The sequence below is a fragment of the Pelophylax lessonae genome (genome assembly GCF_965119305.1).
Source record: "Pelophylax lessonae genome assembly, chromosome: 2".
NCBI lineage: Eukaryota > Metazoa > Chordata > Amphibia > Anura > Ranidae > Pelophylax > Pelophylax lessonae.
In genome coordinates this window covers 80792133-80809657 of record NC_138769.1, presented here as the reverse complement: position 1 = coordinate 80809657, position 17525 = coordinate 80792133, and the positions used below count along the sequence as shown (strand labels likewise).

Sequence of the window (17525 nt, the reverse complement as noted above, 5' to 3'; positions counted from 1 at the left end):
ACTTTTTATGGATATCTTTAATAAATGGCTTTCTTCTTGCCACTCTTCCATAAAGGCCAGATTTGTGCAGTATACGACTAATCCTATGGACAGAGTCTCCCACCTCAGCTGTAGATCTCTGCAGTTCATCCAGAGTGATCATGGGCATCTTGGCTGCATCTCTGATCAGTCTTCTCCTTGTATGAGCTGAAACTTTTGAGGGATTGCCAGGTCTTCGTAGATTTGCAGTGGTCTCATACTCCTTCCATTTCAATATTATCGCTTGCACAGTGCTCCTTGGGATGTTTAAAGCATGGGAAATCTTTTTGTATCCAAATCTGGCTTTAAACTTCTCCACAACAGTATCTCGGACCTGCCTGGTGTGTTCCTTGTTCTTCATGATGCTCTCTGCGCTTTAAAAGGACCTCTGAGACTATCACAGTGCAGGTGCATTTATACAGAGACTTGATTACACACAGGTGGATTCTATTTATCATCATTAGTCATTTAGGTCAACATTGGATCATTCAGAGATCCTCACTGAACTTCTGGAGAGAGTTTGCTGCACTGAAAGTAAAGAGGCTGAATAATTTAGCACGCCCAATTTTTCAGTTTTTTATTTGTTAAAAAAAGTTTGAAATATCCAATAAATTTCGTTCCACTTCATGATTGTGTCCCACTTGTTGTTGATTCTTCACAAAAAATTACGGTTTTATATCTTTATGTTTGAAGCCTGAAATGTGGCAAAAGGTTGCAAAGTTCAAGGGGGCCGAATACTTTCGCAAGGCATTGTAAACAGAAAAGTTCCTATTACCTCTATTGTTAGAAGAGTATTATGTAGGCTAGACTCTTTCTGTAAATGCTCCTTGCTTGGCTTTTATGCTGATCCAATGACTTCAATACTTTTATGTAACAGACCTAAACGGAATTGATCAAGAGCTCATTCTGGCTTTACTTGCTGCATATTTAGTAAGGCTGCTTTCACAGTGATCTGTTTTATTGTGTTAAAACAATCAGAATAAAAAAATGCATGACCATGAAATCCTATGGAACTCTTCACACTGATCAGTTGTGGGTCCACTGTGTTTTGTAAAATCCTGCTTGCTGCATTATTGGTGCACGAAACTCCTCATTGAAATGAGAGGAAACCGCATCAAAAACACACCCACAGTTGCATTTTTGGTGCATTTTTTATTTTTTTTGCAATGAAGCAGTATTTTATTTGTTTGCATTTTTGCAATGGAGCAATATAAATGTAGCCTAATGTAGTGTTATAGCCAAAGACAGGCGTTCATCTTGCATCTTTTAAATAGCATTTAATTATATCAGTCCCTATGCTTCACTCAAGTCTTTTGCAAACTGTTCAGATTGGCAAATTAATCTTTATTTCAGGTGCATTTAAAAAAGGATTTCAGGTATGGATATTATATACATAGTAACTGGCTGATTCCTATGGAAGCTGGAAATCACTGAAGCAGACAAAGCTACTCCAGTGATCTCCACTTGCTTCCAGCTCCCATGCGGGTTAAGGCCCCTTTTACACAGACAGACCATTCAGATCTGCCTGTCAGTTTTTTTGGCGGATCTGAATGGATGCCCAATGCATCTCTATGGGGCATCGGACGTCAGCAGAGACATGTCTGCTGACATCCGATCCGATCCGTCAAAATTGGATGGATGGAAACCCTATTTTCCATCCGTCCAGCAGATCGGATCGGATGGGATCAGATGAGAACGGAGAGACGGACCGTTCCCATCTGATTCCCCCATAGAGAACAGCAGGGACCTTACAGCTCTGTCTCCACACACAGTGCGGAGACACAGCTGCTATCCGCCTGCTCAGCGGGGAATCGGCGGATCGATCCCCCGCCGAGATAAACAAAGTCCGCCTGATGGACCGGATTGTGTGAAAGGGCCCTAAGTGTCTGGCTTGCTGCATTCTGAACGTATGAGCTCAGCCGTTCAGCATGGACACCATTGAGGGAATGCTTTGCATATATCAGGAATGGTATATGCATAGAAACATTGGTCCAAAATGCACAAATGTAACTATGTTTACAGAGTTCTTTCACAATTGCTTCTGACCTTTTTCTGGCCTGCTTCAAAGTTGCATTATGGTGCTAAAAGCTACTTTTGCATCCCAATTCACTTGCATGATGAGAAAACTATTTTAATGCAAATTAATGCCCACATACTGTACACATGACCTAAGAATGCTACCTCCCAATAGAAATGCCCTCGGTCTCTAAAAATAAGCTCTGCTCCGCCACAGTGACTGCTGGTTTTCTTTGTATAAGGAAAATTAATAAAGTCTAGAGTTAAAGGAGGCAGCTCAAGACTACAAGACAAGGCAATAATTCGATGTTATATTTCCCTGCATAATTTCTGATCGGTTAGTGTAATTATTCTTGTTGCAGTACTTGCCCTTAAAGTAGGAACAATTCTACAGCATGAAGATTCTTATCTAATTCCTGATCACTTCAAAAAAGAAATAACCTCATTGACTTTCTTTTTATTGTTTGTCTTAGAAATGGAAGCGTGATCGTGATTTTCAATGCGCTCTTCGCTTGGATTTTACCTAGAGAAAAGATTCAGACAGAATTGAGAACTGGGATTGAGAATAATTATTCTAATCTTACAAAGTGGTTTGAAATAGATGTCCAAAGTGTCATTATTACAGGTAAGCACAATATGTTTGCTTTCAGGCTATCACTGAGGTCTGTCCCATTTGTGCAGGCCTATTCATTAAGCGAGGCATTTTGCATTAGGACAGACCTAAATATTTTGAATATGATGGTAGTGCCCTTCAATACACAAAAATTTGCACTTACAGCATCTTTTGCAAAGCAATGTACCACAACACAGTGAGGAAAATGTATCAAAACTGGAGAAGCCAGAATCTGAAGCTTCCATGCATGGCAACCAATCAACTTCTATCTTAAATTTTTATAGCCTAACTGAACAAGCTGAAGCTAGATGCTAATTGGTTGTCATGTACAGCTGCTCCAGGGTGCTCCAGTTTTGATAAAATCCCACTGTAGCGGAGGTGGGTTGGCATCTATTACCGTATTTGTCAGCGTATAACAGGCACCTCAATTTTAGAAAGTAAATTTTAGGAAAAAAGCTTAAATTTGAAATAAACAGCTTTGAAATCAGAACTTTTTTTAAAATCAAATGCAGCCTCACCGGTGCCCATGAATGCAGCCTCATCAGTGCAGTGTACATACTGTAAATGCATCCTTGCCAGCGTAGTGTCAAGCAATGCAGCCTCGCCAGCGCAGTGTCCTGTATTGCTGCCTCACCAGCGCCATGTCCAGTATTGCTGCCTCGCCAGTCTCGTTGTACAGAGCGGGGGCAGGCTGGGCCAAAGAGAAGGGAGGATGAGTGGCCGCTGTTATTTGAAGTCCCAGTGTCTATGATAGATATGTCCTGGCATTGGAACACTGTGCTGTCTATCATAGGAGGCGGGACTTCCTATGACAGTGACCGCTCTGCCTCTCAGCGCTGCCTGGTCTTTTTTTTTTTAATATGTCGGCGTATAAAACGCACTGCTGTTTTGCCCTCCATTTTTAGGAGGAAAAAGTGTGTGTTGTACACTGATAAATATGGTATATTATATGGCATTGTTACTATAAAACCACCTTTTTTTTAAATTGGCTGGCAGTGCGGCTCAACACATGAAACAATTCATCTTCACCATTTTCAGCAATGCAGCCCACCCTAATGCCTAGTATGTGCATTGTGGGGGTCTATAGAACAGGGACAGTGACATCTGCTGTATATGTGCATTGCAATGTCAGTATAATGCAATGCCAAAAGTGTCGTGCCTTAACATGGGCTGCAGTAACATTTGGTAAAACGATAATTTTACCAAATGTTGCCGCAACACACGCATGTGGAGCAAGCCTGGAACTTTCCCATCTATACAATACAGACCAAGAAGAACAGGGAGTGGTAATGAGCCATTCCTATAATAATTCAATTATTATTTAATCATAATAAATAATTATTTATCTCTTTACTGTGAAATTACTGGTTTGAAGTTATAACTTTAAACTTCAGTAATTTGTCTATAAAGCCATCTTCTTTGTCCGTTAAGCCAATTCTGACACTTCTCTCCTACATGTAAAAATCATCCTTTTTTTGAAAATTACTCAGAACCCCCAAACATTATATATATTAAAGTATTCAGACCCCCTTAAATTTTTCACTCTTTGTTATATTGCAGCCATTTGCTAAAATCATTTAGGTTCATTCTTCTTCCTCATGAATGTACACATAGCACCCCATACTGACAGAAAAACACAGAATTGTTGACATTGTTGCAGATTTATTAAAAAAGAAAAACTGAAATATCACATGGTCCTAAGTATTCAGACCCTTTGCTCAGTATTTAGTAGAAGCCCCCTTTTGATCTAATACAGCCAGGAGTCTTTTTGGGAAAGATGCAACAAGTCTTTCACACCTGGATTTGGGGATCCTCTGCCATTCCTCCTTGCAGATCCTCTCCAGTTCTGTCAGGTTGGATGGTAAACGTTGGTGGACAGCCATTTTTAGGTCTCTCCAGAGATGCTCAATTGGGTTTAAGTCAGGGCTCTGGCTGGGCCATTCAAGAACAGTCACGGAGTTGTTGTGAAGCCACTCCTTTGTTATTTTAGCTGTGTGCTTAGGGTCATTGTCTTGTTGCAAGGTAAACCTTCGGCCCAGTCTGAGGTCCAGAGCACTCTGGAGAAGGTTTTTGTCCAGGATATCCCTGTACTTGGCTGCATTCATCTTTCCCTCGATTGCAACCAGTCGTCCTGTCCCTGCAGCTGAAAAACACCCCCACAGCATGATGCTGCCACCACCATGCTTCACTGTTGGGACTGTATTGGACAGGTGATGAGCAGTGCCTGGTTTTCTCCACACATACCGCTTAGAATTAAGGCCAAAAAGTTCTATTTTGGTCTCATCAGACCAGAGAATCTTATTTCCCACCATCTTGGAGTCCTTCAGGTGTTTTTTTAGCAAACTCCACGCGGGCTTTCATGTGTCTTACACTGAGGAGAGGCTTCCGTCGGGCCACTCTGCCATAAAGCCCCGACTGGTTGAGGGCTGCAGTGATGGTTGACTTTCTACAACTTTCTCCCATCTCCTGACTGCATCTCTGGAGCTCAGCCACAGTGATCTTTGGGTTCTTCTTTACCTCTCTCACCAAGGCTCTTCTCCCCCGATAGCTCAGTTTGGCCGGACGGCCAGCTCTAGGAAGGGTTCTGGTCGTCCCAAACGTCTTCCATTTGAGGATTATGGAGGCCACTGTGCTCTTAGGAACCTTAAGTGCAGCAGAAATCTTTTTCTAACCTTGCCCAGACCTGTGCCTTGCCACAATTCTGTCTCTGAGCTCTTCAGGCAGTTCCTTTGACCTCATGATTCTCATTTGCTCTGGCATGCATTGTGATCTGGAAGGTCTTATATAGACAGGTGTGTGGCTTTCCTAATCAAGTCCAATCAGTATAATCAAACACAGCTGGACTCAAATGAAGGTGTAGAACCATCTCAAGGATGATCAGAAGAAATGGAAAGCACCTGAGTTAAATATATGAGTGTCACAGCAAAGGGTCTGAATACTTAGGACCATGTGATATTTCAGTTTTTCTTTTTTAATAAATCTGCAACAATGTCAACAATTCTGTGTTTTTCTGTCAGTATGGGGTGCTATGTGTACATTCATGAGGAAGAAGAATGAACCTAAATGATTTTAGCAAATGGCTGCAATATAACAAAGAGTGAAAAATTTAAGGGGGTCTGAATACTTTCCGTACCCACTGTATGTATATATATATATATATATATATATATATATATATATATATATATATATATATATATATTTATTTATTTATTTTTTGCAGACATCCTAGGGAATAAAATAGTGGTTGTTGCAACTTTTTATGTCACACGTTATATGTGCAGCAATTTTTCAAATGCATTTAAAAAAATATTTTATGAAAAAAAACCCCACTAAAGTTAGCCTGATTTTTTTTGTATAATGTGAAAGATGATATTACGCCAAGTAAATAGATATCTTACATGTCATATCGTACTTTAAAATTGCGCACACTTGTGGAATGGCGCCAAACTTCACTACTTAAAAATCTCTATAGGCGACGCTTTAAAAAATGTTACAGGTTACATGTTTAGAGTTACGGACTAGAGTTTAAGATAGGTCTAGTGCTAGAATTATTGCTCTCGCTCTAATGTTCGCAGCAAAACGTTTGAACGTTCAAGGGCATTTACATTTGCTAAGACAAGTCCCTATGTTGGGTAAATTAGTAAACTATGAGAACTAATGAAGGTGCTATATATAATCTATATCATCAGAGAATGGTTCAGGTTCTATTCTTTTATTACATAGATTATCTATTTCACTTTTATTGGTTCTCATAATTTACTAAGTTAACCAAAATAAGGACTTGTTTTAAAAAAAATCAGGACTGTTGGTAGCTATATAGAGCACAGTGTCATTTTTATTTTTTATTTCTGCATTCTGTAATAGCTCTGTATCTGACCAGTGAAATCTCAGCATTTACAGGGCTGTACAGAATGCAGAAAAAAAATCTATTGGACAGCAGTGAAATCTGCTGTCCAATAGATTCCTTTCACCAGATGCTTATTTGTCTGGGGAAATCTGATTGACTGCCTGCGTCCTGACGTGCGGATTATTAAGTGTAAGCCATTTGGCTGAAGATGAAGATGAAACTTTTCATCTCACATTGCTCGGCTAAGCTGTGGTGGTTTATTCACTGAATGGTGATGGGGGATTTATTCACTGAATGGTGATGGGGGGTTTATTCACTGAATGGTGATGTGGGGGTTTATTCACTGAATTGTGATGTGGGGGTTTATTCACTGAATGGCGATAGGGGGTTTATTCACTGAATTGTGATGTGGGGGTTTATTCACTGAATGGTGATGGGGGATTTTTTCACTGAATGGTGATGTGGGGGTTTATTCACTGAATTGTGATGTGGGGGTTTATTCACTGAATGGCGATATGGGGTTTATTCACTGAATGGTGATGTGGGGGTTTATTCACTGAATTGTGATGTGGGGGTTTATTCACTGAATGGCGATATGGGGTTTATTCACTGAATGGTGATGTGGGGTTTATTCACTGAATGGTGATGGGGGGTTTATTCACTGAATGGTGAAGTGGGTTTTATTCGCTAAATGGTGATGTGGGGGGTTATTCACTAAATGGTGAAGTGGGTTTTATTCGCTAAATGGTGATGTGGGGGTTTATTCACTGAATGGTGATGGGGGGGGGGGTTATTCACTGAATGGTGATGGGGGGGGGGTTATTCACTGAATGGTGATGTGGGGATTTATTCACTGAATGGTGATATGGGGATGTATTCACTGAATGGTGATGTGGGGATTTATTCACTGAATGGTGATGTGGGGGATTATTCACTGAATGGTGATGTGGGGGTTTATTCACTAAATGGTGATGGGGGTTTATTCAATAAATGGTGATGGGGGGATTTATTCACTAAACAATGTGGGGTTGTACCTGGCTCTAATACTAGCCAGTGCATCACTAGCCACTGACCTCACCGCATGTCCCTGCACCCACCTAATATTGAGTAGGTCACCCTTTTGCTGCCAAAACAGCCCTGACCCATTGATACATGAACACCACTAGATTTATGAAGGTATGCTATGATATATGGCACCAGTCCTATAGTAGCAGATCCTTTAAGTCCTGTAAGTTGTGAGGCGGGGCCTTATGGATCAGACATATTTTTCCAGCACATTCCACAGATGCTCAATTAAACTGAAATCTGAAGAGTGTGGAGGCCAAGTCAACACCTCCAACTCATTGCTGTGTTCCTCACACCATTATTAGGCTGTTTTTGCAGTGTGGTAGCGCACAATATCCTGCTGAAAGAGGTCAATGCCACCAGGGAATACCCTTTCCATGAAGGGGTGTTCTTGGTCAGCAACAGTGTTTAGGTAGGTGGTAGGTGTCAAAGTAACCTCCACATGTATGGCAGGACCCAAGGTTTCCCAGCAGAACAGTTCCCAAAGCATCAGACTGCCTCCACCGGTTTTTCCTTTTCCCATACTGCATCCTGGTGCCGTGTGTAAGTGATGCACACAAACGTAAAATAAAACATGATTCATCAGACCAGGGCACCTTCTTTCATTGCTCTGTGGTCCAGTTCTGGTGCTCACGTACCCATTGTAGGCACTTTTGGCTGTGGACACAGATCAGCATGGGCACCCTGACTGTTCTGTGGCTACACAGCCCCATACATAACAAACTATGATGTCCATTTTTTTATGCTTACAACACATCAACTTTGGGAACAACAGGTTTACTTTCTGCCTAATATATCCCACCAATATTCAGATGCTATTGTGACAAGATAATCAATGTGTGTCACCTAACCTGTTACTAGTCAAAAAAATGATGGATAATCAGTGCATGTTATTATAATAGCTTTTTGCTTCACTGCTCAGAAATTCAAGTAACATTTTACAAAAGGTATGGGTCAGTAACAGCAACAAAAGATTCTGATGTCGTGCGTATAAATTAACTAGCATTTTATCACAATGCATTTCAACTCAGAAAATTCCTCCTTCCACCCTTGTAACATAAAGCTAATTATCAAATAACAAAATGATGTGAAGGATTTGATTGTCAGGACAAAAGAAAGAATATATGCAGTACATCTATTCAGTACACACTGTATGTATCCCTCTAAAGACTCTAAATGCAAAAAAAAAAAAAAAAATACCACTTGATCTGACACTTGATCTACAGTCAGCTCTTAAAGAGTACCTCTACTTTTGTTGGGAAAAAAACAACAACCCTCCTCTGGATGATCAATGTAAATTGCAAGAATTTTAACAAACATTGAAGCAAATTCCTTCCCTTTGTTGCTCTAAAGAAATTGCTGTTTGTTTCACCATGTCCTTTTCAGATTGATTCTAAATAGGAGGGCCTAGTTCATTATAATAACCTGGTGCATTCTCAGTGTTTTAAAAAGAAAAGCTATAGAACCTGCATTCCTGTAGAAGTATTTTACTCCATAGGGAGTATCTCATTAAACCTGACATTCTAATTGCAGAGGAAACCTAGAATGCGACCTGTGTCTTAGTACAGACTTCCAGAAAAATCAGTGAGCCAATCACACAAGCAGGAAATTATATTTCTAGGGTGCTCTGTACACCAGCAGTGTACAGAAGGCCTCCAGGCTGCATACTATATTGCATTGAATTTTACAGAAATTTACAGTGGCTGAAAATTGAAAAGGAAATGACATCTAACCACTTCTGGGCTAGAAGGTTTTACCCCCTTAATCATATGGAGGGGGGGGAGGTAGTTGGAAACGGCGCTACCTTTAACATGCGTAATAAAAACAACCAGTGATCCAGACCATATGATAAAAAAGAAAGTGTATGCAGCGCCGTGGGACATCTACCGTTCCCGTAGATGTCCAATGACGAAACGCGTAGGGCGGAACCATACGTGAACGTCACTTCCGGTCTGTAGCTCGCCATGTGTGGAACGCGGAAGCTCCCGCGGTGCTGCATACACTTTCTGAATCGATCTACTACAACTAAAGTGTGAGTCATTGCTGCTCCCTTCTGTAATTCCTGACTACATACTACGCTATGAGAGGTTTTTTGCTTATTACTCAGATGGGATCCACCGGTCCGTAAGGATAGTTTGGTGCCAAATTTGGGGAATTTTCTCTTCACCTACCCTTTGCAGCCAGTATTAATATCTATGCTGAGGGGTAAGTGCGACCTCTAGTGGAAGTTGGGACTTAGCAACCGAAGCTCACTATCACCATCACTATTTTATAATTTTGATCAAGCACATTTGTGGACACTATATTCACCTTATATCAATTATTATTTATTGTAAATATACCCATACCCTATCTTGTCACATTAATTAAATATATTCACCAGCACTTTGTAATTTTTTAATCATCCGACCATATATTTTACCGCTTTTATCTACACGATTATTCTTGTACACAACCTTTACACTGGCACTTTATTTGAACATTTTTATCATATGGTCTGGATCACTGGTTGTTTTTATTACGCATATTAAAGGTAGCGCCGTTTCCAACTACCCCCCCCCCCCATATGACTTTTGGCCCCTAATTTTAGGGGTTGGTTGGTGGCTGCAACCTAGATAAATTCAAAGTCTCTGGGATATTATCCATAGCGCTGGTTCTTCTTTCTTTGCTTTCATTCTTTTTACCCCCTTAATGACCAGGCCATTTTTTGCGATTCGGCACTGCATTACTATAATGGACAATTGCGTGATTGTGCGATGCTGTACCCTAATTTTTCCCACAAATAGAGCTTTCTTTTGGTGGTATTTGATCACCCGTGCGATTTTTATTTTTTGCACTACAAACAAAAAAATTTCTGAAGAAAAAACAATATTTTTTAACATTCTGCTATATAACATTCCCAATTTAAAAAAAAAATGTGAAAATCTATTTTTTTCATAACTTTAGGCCAATTTGTATTCTGCTACAAATTTTTGGTAAAACAAATCCCAATAAGTGTATGTTGATTGGTTTGCACAAAGGTTATCGTTTCTACAAACTAGGGGAAAGATTTATGTAATTTTTTTTTCTTTTTACTAGTAATGGTGGCGAACAGTGATTTTTAGCAGGGCTGCCACATTGCGGCGTACAGATTGGACCCCTTACTGGCATTTTTTACATTTTTGGGGAGACCAATGACATTACTACAGTAATCAGTTCTAAAACTATGCAATGTTACTGTAATAATGACACTGGCAGTGAAGGGGTTAACTCAGGGGCGATCAAAGGGTTATCTGTATGCCTAGGGGGTGTTTTCTAACTATGAGGAGGAGGGGCTTGTGGAATCAACACAGAGACCTGTGCTGATTTCTGTGAGAATAACGGTCTGCTGTGTTTACATCAGCAGTCCGCTGTTCTCTCTCCACGGGGAGCTATCACATGTGCTCGGCGGTAATCGCAGCCGCCGCCCCCCTGAATCAGTTTCCCCACTGGCTAATGGGGGGCGCGCACATGCCCCCAAGAATGCTCTCACAGAACGCTGTACAGGTACGGTGATTCGCGCAGCCGAGCCAGCAATACCAAACATGTTACTGTATACTTACCACCTCTGTGAGTGGTTTTGCACAGAGCAGCCCAGATCCTCCTCTTCTCGGGTCCCTCTTCAGCTCTCCTGGCTCCTCCCTCCCTTTAAATGCCCCCACAGCAAGCAGCTTGCTATACTGGCACCAGAGCCAAGTCACAGCTCCGTGTATCTATTCAGGCATGAACCTGTGGTTCGGCCCCGCCTCTCTCTCTTTTCATTGGCTAACTGACTTCGATTGACAGCAGTGGGAGCCAATTGTCTTAGCCAATGAGGAGGGGAGTACCGGACAGCTGAGACAGTCATGGACATCGCTGGATCTAGATGGGGCTCAGGTAAGCATTAAGGGGGCTGATGGGGGCTTCTGCAGACAGAAGTTTTTTTTATCATAATGCATAGAATGCATTAAAATAAAAAAACGTCTGCCATTACATCTCCTTTAACCACTTGCCGACCGCCACAAGTACATTTACTGCGGCGGTCAGCCCTGTACAGGCAAAGTGACGTAGTACTACGTTGCTAGCCTGTGATCCTCTAGCCGGCGAGCGCGTACCGCTGGAGGCGTGCTCCTGCCCCCGCTCGTTTCCTAAGATGTCCGCGCGTGTGACCTGCGGACCCGATGTCCGCCGGTCACTCGCGATCTCCCGGAGGAGAGGGAGAAAGGCAGGCGGCTGATGTAAACAAAGCCGCCTGTCATTCTCCCTGATGTAACTGCAGAGATCATACGATCCTGCTATGTAGGATAGTATGTCTCTGTGGTTACATCACTAGCCACACCCCTTTACAGTAAGAAGCATGCCCCTAGGGACACACTTAACCCCTGGATCACTAATAAAGTTAACCCCTTCCCTGCCAGTGTAATTTTTACAGTAACAGTGCATATGTATAGCACTGATTACTGTAGTAATGTCACTGGTACCCCCAAAAGTGTCAAAAATGTCAGTCAAGGGTCCGATCTGTCCGCCCAAATGTCACAGTCCCGCAAAAAAAACGCAGATCGCCGCCATTACCCGTTAAAAAAAAAACAACAAAAATGACAAAAATGTTTCCCTCAGTTAGTAAACGCAATAACTTTTGGTCAAAGCAATCAAAATACGCTTATTGTGTTTTTTTTTTTTTTTTTTACCAAAAATATGTAGCAGAAAACAAATTGGCCTATAATGTTAAAAAATGTTGATTTTTACATTTTTTGGGGGGGAATTTCATATAAAAAAATTTGAAAAATATTGTTATTTTTGCAAAATTGACGCTCTTTTTTTGTTTATAGCGCAAAAAGTAAAAATCGCACAGGTGATCAAATACCACCAAAAGAAAGCTCTGTTTGTGGGGGAAAAAAGGACGTCAAATTCGTTTAGGTATGGCGTCACAGGACCGCGCAATTGTCAGTTTAAGTCATGCAGTGCCGAATCGCAAAATGGGGCCTGGTCATTAAGGGGGTAAAATCTTCCGGGGCTTAAGTGGTTAATAACCCTAAATTACAACATGGCTTGCAATTTTATATGAAATATTCATTTTTTTATTTGCCATATTTTTATGAAACTGAAGTTACTCTTCATAACCCTCCCTTACTCTATCCAAAGTGAGAAACAGAAATACAGACCAAAAGGTAGAGAAGTTCACTATTAGTGGTTTTATACACTTCAACCACTACAGGTACAACATTGCTGGACTTTTGGTGGTTATACCTGGAAGATGCCTGCAGCAGCAGGCATCACCCCAGTATTGTTTTTTTAGAGCCAGCAGTCAGCTCTCTTATGATGGCAATTGGAGGCTAAACAAGCCACTCGATTGCTATTACAAGCAGAAGGAAACCTTCTGCGTCTCTCTCAGACTCTCCCGTCCCACCGGGAGATCTGAGCACCCAACCGGCATATCCACCTACTGGCCTGGGCAACCATACAAAGCTGGGATTGGCTTTGATTCGCTGTTCTTAATAGTAACCCAGAAGCGATGACATGACATAACTTTTTACTTTGAAAACCATTGGCGCCATTTTTTAACTACTTCCCGACCGCCCTATAGGCAATTGTCGGCGGGAAGGTGGTTACATTATCCTGACCAGACATCATATGATGACAGAGGCATGCAGAGCGGCGATCAGTAATGCGGTGTGTCACTCTGTCATCTCCGATCTCAGTAAAGAGCCTACTGATGTAGTAAACATGAAGAGCCGTTGATCGGCTTTCCTCAGTTCGTGCCTGACAGGCACGAGTAGAGGAGAGCTGATCTGCAGCTCTCCTGACGGGGGGGGGGGGGGGTCTGTGCTGGTAATCAGAGCATTGATTACCAATGCAGACCCTTGGGTGGGTGCCACTAGAACCAACAGGGATGCCCACCCATGACCCCAGGGATGGCCACCCATGACCCTAGGGATGGCCACCAGGGATGGAAATCAGGGCTCAGGGAGCCTGAAAGTGATACCCTTCCCATCAGTGCTGCACCCCATGCCATCTATCAGTGCTGCCCACCAGTGCCCATCATTGCCATCTATCAGTGCCGCCTACCAGTGCCCATTATTGCCCACCAGTGCCGCCTATCAGTGCCCATCAGTGCCACCTATCAGTGCCCATCAGTGCCACCTATCAGAGCACATCAGTGCCCATCAGTGCCGCCTATCAGTGCCCATCAAAAAAAATTATAATGTTTGGGGGTTCTAAGTAATTTTCTAGCAAACCCTTTTGGTTTGAACAGTACTGTTGGTCTGATGGAGACAAGCAGAGAGTTAATGGATGACCGCAGCTGCTGCTCTTCGATTGTGACATTTATCCCTTTCCTCCCCAACCTGTCTCTGATCTGCCCCATTTATTCATTGGATTTTGGTTCTTCCAATCATGGAGGCCCAGCATCACATCTGGGGTTAACTACGGCAGTCTGTATACAAATATAGTCTCTCTGAAAATGCCCATTCCTCCAGACTGACATCCACCCATCAAGACCTTTTGATATTTGCATGGCTCCTTTGAAGAGCCAGCCCACTGCTCTGCATCAGTGCTAAGAGCATCTAAAGGGAGTACTGACGCAGGGTGCTGGGATGTTTTCAGGAAGCTATGGGCAGCACCCTGCTGGCTCCTCCCAACAGCCATGATCTGCCTGTATTGCATAGAGAAGAACATACAACCGGTGATTATTTCACTTACAGGAAAAGAAAAAGGTATGTAAAAAAATTGAAAGGTTTTTAAAAATACCATTAGAAAAGGAGGAAACAGGGAAGACCAAATATAAGACCAAATATAAGCAAGTTAAACTTAAAGTTAAATCTTCACTACAAGGACGCTGTGGTCCAAAATAACATAAGTATAGTACAGCTATGAACAAAAGATGTGTGTAACTCCTCCTATAAAAACCCTGTAAGAGTCAAACACATAAGCAGCGCTAAATAGCAAATAACCTCCTATGGAGAGGTATACACTGGTGAGTCCACAGTCAAACGAGAAGCATAAATCCAAAGATAGGATGGCCAATCACCACAAAGTGTATTTGAACACCATGCGCCTTCACCGCACCACTTGACCCCACCTTAGGTAATGCTCACTCACCAGCTAATATCAGGTACTGTGCCTTTAAAAAAACATTCCATACTCTGCTCGAGAAGATCCAAAGCTCAGTGCCGATCCACAAATCACCTCCCAATAGTATGTAACAGCCAGCCCACATTCAAGCTCATAAGGGGTGTGAGGATCCACCGCATAATACCGCGGTACACAGCTCCAGAAGGTAATAAGGAAGAGCATATGCAGGGAAGAAGGAGGGCTCATAGGGTAGTATTTCAAGACTTTATTCAATCACCCCCCTTCCCCTTAAAATGCATTCACATAAAATTATAGATAGCACAGCAAATCAACACATTGATATGCAACAACAGACACCAGCTGTCAGGATCTCACCGCTCCTTCGCTTGTCAGCATCCAGAAGATCACACAGCTGCTTGAAGCAGCCGCTCAGCGTCTGGTTGCCAGGGTGACTGCGTGACCACGCCATGACGCGTTTCGTCATCAACAGACTTCTACAGAGGGCGTCGAAGTATAGTACAGCTACATAAAACCAGAAATTGTAGAAATTTACTTATCTGCAAGAGAACCATGTTTAGCAAAATAACATGTCTCTAATCTATTTAATTTGTTCTTTTGTAGATGCACAGATTATTACCACAGCAAGTCCTGCAAGTCTAACCACCCCAAGACTATCCACACTTAGTAGCAGAACTACAACAGCAGGTTAGTAAAAATAAAAACATTTATTCTTTATTTAATTAATGCAGTAGGTATGACACAAAGACAAATGTACTTCTTTATGTTCCTTGAAGAATATGAAGTCTATGGCATTTAGGTCCTCTAGCCTCTGGATTCTATGTGTTCTAGTAAATACTGATTCATTTAATATGATTGACTATAGACTTTTAAAGCAATTGTGATATGCTCACCGTGTTTTAAGCACTTCAGCTCTAGGCCAATTCTAACACTTCACACAATAATGTAAACATCTACATTTTTTGCTCGAAAATTTCTTAGAACCCCCCCCCCCCCATAAAAATATATATACAGTTTATATATATATACATACATACACACTATATTACCAGAAGTATTGGGAAGGCTACCTTTACACACACATGAACTTTAATGGCATCCCAGTCTTAAGCCTCGTACACACGCGTTGAAAATCGGCAGGGAATTTTCGTCCGACGACCGATCTGCCGATTTTCGGCTTGTTAGTATGATGCTTCCGACAACCGACTCCGACTTTTCGGCCGAAAAAAATCTGGTGTGCAGGCTATAAAATTTTTGTCCGCCGTCAAAACACGGCTGATTTTCGGGCAGTCAGTACAGATTTCGACAAGGAAATATCTAATGAGCAAGACTGGGCATGCTCAGAGAAGAAAGAACACAAAGAAAGCAAACCAACACATGACATCACTTCTGAAGTAGAATTTTGTCGGGCGAGAAAATTTGTGTGCAGTCTAGGCACATTCCAACCAAAAAAACACCACTCTGGACAAAAGACGGATGATCGGTCGGCCGATAATCATTGCGTGTGTACTAGGCTTAAGTCCGTAGGGTTCAATATTGAGTTGGCCAACCCTTTGCAGCTATAACTGCTTCAACTCTTCAAGGACGGCTGTCCACAAGATTTCAGAGTGTATCTACTGAAATGTTTGACCATCACCTTCACGGTGAATTAGAGCGGAGACTGCGAGCCAGGCCTTCTGTCCAACAGCAGTGCCTGACCTCACAAATGTGCTTCTAGAAGAATGGTCAAACATTCCTACAGACACACTTCTAAACCTTGTGGACAACCTTCCCAGAAGAGTTGAAGCTGTCATAGCTGCAAAGGGTGGGCCAACTCAATATTGAACCCTACGGACTGCCATTAAAGTTCATGTGCGTGTAAAGGTAGGTGTCCCAATACTTTTGGTAAAAAAGTGTATGTATATGTATATGTGTATATATATATATATATATATATATATATATATATATATATATATATATATATATATATATATATATATATATCTTTTCTTGTGACAACACTGAAGAGATTACACTTTATTACAATGTAAAGTAGTGAGTGAACAGCTTGTATAACAGTGTAAATTTGCTGTCCCCTCAAAATAGCTCAACACACAGCCATTAATGTCTAAACTGCTGGCAACAAAAGTGAATACACCCCTGAGTGAATGTCCAAATTTGGCCAAAAGTGTCAATATTTTGTGTGGCCACCATTATTTTCCAGCACTGCTTTAACCCTCTTGGGCATGGAGTTCACCAAAGGTTGCCACTGGAGTCTTCTTCCACTCCTTCATGAGGAGCTGGTGGATGTTAGAGACCTTGCGCTCCTCCACCTTCGGTTTGAGGATGCCCCACAGGTGCTCAATAGGGTTTAGGTGACGGTCTAGAACTTCGCCAGTTCATCAGCTTTACCCTCAGCTTTTTTAGCAAGGCAGTGGTCATCTTGGACATGTGTTTGGAGTTGTTTTTATGTTTGGAATACTGCCCTGTGGTCCAGTCTCTGAAGGGAGGGGATCATGCTCTGCTTCAGTATGTCACAGTACATGTTGGCATTCATGGTTCCCTCAATAAACTGTAGCTCCCCAGTGTTGGCAGCACCCATGCAGCCCCAGACCATGACACTCCCACTACCATGCTTCACTGTAGGCAACCCCTGGGGGCGTAATGCGTACGGAGGGAGGAGGAGTTGATGACGTCACCCGCCGTTCAGCATGGAGGACTTTGTATGGATCAGCTGTAATACCTCGCACTGGGCAATTCGGTAATTTTAACCGTTTGTATTAAAAAGTGTCTCATAATTACATTACACACTATGTGCAGTATTTTATGTTTTTATGGTGAATGACTGGATTGCCATGGAGTGAGGATCCCAGGTCATCTACAGTGCTACAGCAG

General features: G+C 42.0%; 1 protein-coding gene across 1 annotated transcript in view; it reads left to right on the top strand.

Moving 5' to 3' along the window:
* The window catches only part of TMPRSS15 (transmembrane serine protease 15), a gene marked incomplete at its 5' end in the record, with an annotated part of 640117 nt that overhangs the window by 99327 nt on the left and 523265 nt on the right, over window positions 1-17525 (top strand). Inside the window, 2 exon segments of the mRNA XM_082246136.1 lie at window positions 2508-2659; window positions 15252-15337. Coding sequence (XP_082102262.1) covers window positions 2508-2659; window positions 15252-15337 — 238 coding nt within the window.